The sequence below is a fragment of the Augochlora pura genome, unplaced genomic scaffold (assembly GCF_028453695.1).
Source record: "Augochlora pura isolate Apur16 unplaced genomic scaffold, APUR_v2.2.1 APUR_unplaced_1199, whole genome shotgun sequence".
In the NCBI taxonomy this organism is placed as follows: Eukaryota; Metazoa; Arthropoda; class Insecta; order Hymenoptera; family Halictidae; genus Augochlora; species Augochlora pura.
The window spans coordinates 1-4,617 of NW_027581219.1; the positions used below are offsets into that span (position 1 = coordinate 1).

The 4,617-nt window shown below is 37.7% G+C and overlaps 1 protein-coding gene across 1 annotated transcript; it reads right to left on the reverse strand.

Moving 5' to 3' along the window:
* Positions 1 to 561: 561 nt before the first annotated feature.
* LOC144477456 (mitochondrial amidoxime-reducing component 1) lies at positions 562 to 4,429 on the reverse strand. Its single transcript, XM_078195181.1, has 6 exons — positions 4,073 to 4,429; positions 3,104 to 3,355; positions 2,433 to 2,550; positions 1,672 to 1,877; positions 1,414 to 1,485; positions 562 to 1,150 (listed from the first exon to the last, which is right to left on the reverse strand). The coding sequence occupies exons 1-6, from the start codon at positions 4,363 to 4,365 to the stop codon at positions 982 to 984; spliced, it is 1,110 nt and encodes a 369-aa protein (XP_078051307.1). The 5' UTR covers positions 4,366 to 4,429; the 3' UTR covers positions 562 to 981.
* Between the last annotated feature and the right edge of the window lie 188 nt (positions 4,430 to 4,617).

Genomic DNA, 4,617 nt, shown 5'->3' on the forward strand with positions numbered 1-4,617 from the left:
AATAGATTTTTTCCTGTTACCCCCATATAAATTACCTCCAGGTCGATATAATCAGTTTTAGAAAATATCGAATGACTCGATCCATCAAATAATCCTGCTCGAGAGCCCTTTGACCCTTCACCCTACTAAACCCTCTACAATTGTGTATCTGCTACACTAATTAAACCTTCGCACTCGAGTGGCACCTCTGAAGCGCCTTTGAAAATTGTTATATAATTAACAAAATAATGTTGACATTATCAACCCCTTGCCGTACCATTTTTTTTACAATTACTACGATTGGAATCTTTTCGATCGCACTGATGTCTTCGAAGAAAAAGGAATTTTATATTTATAATTTGTTTGCGTCTGCTCTAATATTTAAATATTGCTAATAAGAGAGTAATATTTAATTTTTACTTAAACGAGCGGCTGAACATTCATACCTAACAAATTGTTAATAAAAATCTCCATCACGAGTCTGACTCGTTAAAGTACGACATGGGGTTAAATACCCTTCTGTTAAAAGCACAACAGTGTTACGAGTGACAAGACTCAATCTCGTATAGCAAATTATACTGAGTACTATACTACGGCTGATCAAAATTCCAATTTTGGATGTAAGCTTAAAATGGCTTCGAGTGCAAAGGGTTAAGATCAACATAAAATACGTAACCGACGTTTTCTTTCTCGGAGGTATTTATTCCCCGATATTTAAATAAAAACCACCGTCACGGCTTGTACAAAATTACTCTTTATTCTACAACAAGTCGAACAGCACAACGATCATAGTCACAGAAATACTGTATTCGTTCGCATTGAACGTCAACGATTTATTATCAAATAGAGCCTATTGTATTGTCAACCGGAGTGTCACCGCCATTGTCACGTAAATGTACCAACGATCGGTGGAGATTATCTATTTTCGGAAGCAAAGGCAGTGGTGAGGAGAGTTACCGCGATAACTCGTAAACTCGAGGTATCTTGATGATTCGGTAAACTCTAACTCGAGGTATTTTGATGATTCGGCGCGGCCGGGTCCTCGGCAACGTGGACGCACACGTCGTCGCCGACCTTCACTCGTCCGGGAATGTAGGCGCCGCAAAGTATTCCTATAAGCGGAGCCTGGCCCTCCAAAGCGATTCTGTCCGAGTCGGTGTGCTGACGGAAACTAGAAATCACATTAACCAGTTGATCCTCTATGGGCCCGTGTATAACGCAAATTTTAATATGTTTAAAATATTTAGAGGTCGAGACGAAATGAAACAAACAAACGAAAATTATAAATAATTTGAGTTGGATTCGTAACTTTCTTCGTCAAGAGTATATTGTTATGTCAAGACTATATTGTTATATCGAGATTGTATTGTTATGTCAAGGTTATATTATTATGCCAAGAGAATATTGTTATAATTCTAGCACTTTTTATCGTACCTCTTCAGTGTCTTAAGGGGCTCCTCCGCATCTGCATCGCCGGTTTCCGGGTTCACGAGAATGAACTTGCACCTGCAACAATCGCGATGGTTGTCACACTCCGCCGAGGTTAACAATATAGAAAGCATTAGGATGTCCCATAAGTTTCATCCTTTTTCTTAATGCGAAATCAATAGACGATGTTTGTCGTTCAACAAACGGCAAAAAGTTATGGGACACCTTAGTAATTCAATTTGATTTAAATTCTAATTCGATTACCTTGTGCAAGGCTTCACGTTTCTAATTATAGCTTTATCGCCGATTTTAATCCATTCCCAGTTGTCCTCGACGAACGCTTCTGACGTGGATACTACGATATTTGGACGGAACTGTAGCGCAGGAACTGGTCGCTCTAGTTTCTCGTTCAGGGCTTCGACAGACTTTGTAGTCATCAGCATGTAGCTGGCCAGGTCGCTGAATAAGCCCTGGAAATAAATAATTTTGATGAAAAGGGTGGGGATATAAGGCGTGTTGACATATAAATAATACAAATAATTATAATAATAACTATAATAGTAAAAGATAATAATATAACTAAATTGGCTTTTACCACCGGTTTATAGTCTGTGAATCAGTTGTCATGGCAACCAATAATTTCTTATTTATTATTTAGATAACAGTGTTATATTGTAACACTGTGAGCTCCAATATATAAATAAAAATAAATGAAATAGAAATGGACTTTTTATATCATTATTTAATATTGTAAATATTAGGTACCATTCGCTATTAATAAAATCAGTAAAAAGAGTCATAAATCCAAATTTATCGTATACATAAATTTGACATATAATGTAACATATAATGTAATAAGTACATAAAATAGAAATGAAATCAATAAATTAGATAAAATAGGTATTGTTTAATGCTAATATTACTAAAATATAAAAATGTTAATATATTTGATTAGCCTATGATAACTGATATGTATCTTGCCGATAAAGTGTTAAAAATGTGATCATCATTGGTTTCATAGTTACCGTGTCCTCGGCGTGGAGATTGCTATACACTTCGGTGAATTTGGCCCAGATACTCAAATCCCTCTTGTCCATCATCGAGTAGCCCAATCGCACCCCGGAATTTGTCCCAGTTAAAAATCTGAAACGATTTACTATGGTCACCTTCTCTTCGGGGCCAGTGGGCGTGGCAAAGGAGGCCGCGAGGGAAGATGGGCGGGGCGATAGAATGAAAGGTTGAACGCGGTCACGGTGAACTTCAATGCCGAATTGTATTCAATACCTAATTTTACAGCTATTACTGATTATCACTGCTTTGCTCTTAACAATACAATTATAAATTAATTTTTAATAAATTAATTTTAATACTGAAAGAACAATACAATTATTGCTTTTTCTATGTTTTCAACATTGAGGCTTCCTGAAAGATGGAAGAAGGTAATAGAGCAGTACGGTTCATACATAACACAATAAATTAATATTAAACAACAAATATTATCTATTGACTTTGCATAAAAAAGGGCGAAACTTATGGGACACCTTAATAGAAGAAGTAAATAAAATTCGTATTTAGTAGCTTATGTACGAAATATTCGCCACAAGGCGGCCGCGTCGTCATAGTGCAAAGGGTTAAAGAAGTTCGCGTAGTTACTTCCGTTGTTACAGCGTAAAGGGTTGAAGAAGTTCGCCGCTACCTTGATAGCCACTCGGCTGGCTCCGGTCCACAATCGATACATTTCACCGGTTCTCCCCACCACATGGTGCACTGCACGGCTTCGTCGTTCTCCTCGGCGTTTTTAGGCACCTTGAAGACCACGCTGGGCATCCCCACGGCTTCCAGCTTGACTTTGTCCTCATCCACCGCGGACAGGGTCACGAGGATCATGGTGGGGTACTTTCTGCCGGTCACGAAGCGTCTGGTTTCCTCGCTGTATACTAGAAACATTCTGGTGAACGGTGAACGTTCTTCGTCAATACCTTCCGGAATGGGTCCTACGGGACTTGCCCACGGGAACGAAGCATTACTGAAGATCTTTCCATCGAATGATAAATGGACAATTAATTGCGAAAGCGAAGCAAGACTATTTTTCGATTAGCGTAACATGAATTAATTATGTCGATAGCAATGTTTTCATTAATTTATCAATGTGTAATTTAATTATATAAATTTGTCTTAGGTGAATTTTTATTATATGATATTTGTATTTTAGTATTTTAGTATTTTAGTATTTTAGTATTTTTAGCAACTATTTTTTCTCACCGGTTTTCGACAAAGCATTGATATTTTCTAAATAAAACATTAACTAGATATTAAAATAATTCTTACAATATTTTTCAATGATTACAATATTATAGTATCTAAACATTATCCACACATCGACTTATGAATAAAAATCTTACCCTAAATTAATAAAAAAATCACGACATCCCATTTTCTTTTTTAAGTAGACTCACAGCACTTGCAAAACGAACGGTCCAAATCATTTTAAACAAATTGTCAACCGTGTCTCGAAAAACGAACAGAACGAACGTTTAAAATCTTCGCGTGAACGAGCGCTAACGAGCGTTAATCGCCGATAAGGCTACGGAACGAGGCGCGCCACGTGCACAGGTGAGAATTACTTGTAAAAGAGACGATTCCGAATAGGAACATAATTTCTTACCGATCGCGAAGAGCGAACTTCCCCTGGTTCTCGACGCAGATCCCGAATTCGGTGAACTGGCACTCGCTGAGACTTTTTCCACGCCCGGATTTCATCGGGTAGACGTACAGTTCCTCGACCTCGCCCACCTTTCGCCATTTTGGTTCCGGCAATTCGGGAATGTCGTCGCTGCGTCGACGCGTCGCATTGACATTATTATTCACGGCGATGCTGTTACCATTCTCTTGGACCGTCTTCGACTTCTCGCAGCACTCGACCGGTTTCTTCTTCTTCTTCGAACAGCTCCTTCGCATGTTCCAGACGACAGCCGCGGTGATCACCGCGAGAGAGCATGTTATTGCCACAGAGCACCGCCAGTCCTAGAAACCAACAAATTCCAGGATAGTTGTAATTCGTCAATTTTATGATTATTATATAATATTATATTATAATTGTTACATAATGTTATAATTTTAGGATTACTATAATTATTACACAATGTTATATTATAATTTTAATATTATTATCGTTATTACATAATGTTATATTATAATTTTAGAATTATT

Excerpts from the sequence above, each read along its gene's own strand:
- LOC144477456 (XM_078195181.1), bottom strand. The coding sequence starts at position 4,365 with ATGCGAAGGAGCTGTTCGAAGAAGAAGAAGAAACCGGTCGAGTGCTGC. Across the intron at positions 3,356-4,072 it reads AAGTTCGCTCTTCGCGATCG|AATGTTTCTAGTATACAGCG; the intron begins GTAAGAAATTAT and ends ACCGTTCACCAG. Across the intron at positions 1,486-1,671 it reads AACGTGAAGCCTTGCACAAG|GTGCAAGTTCATTCTCGTGA; the intron begins GTAATCGAATTA and ends CGATTGTTGCAG.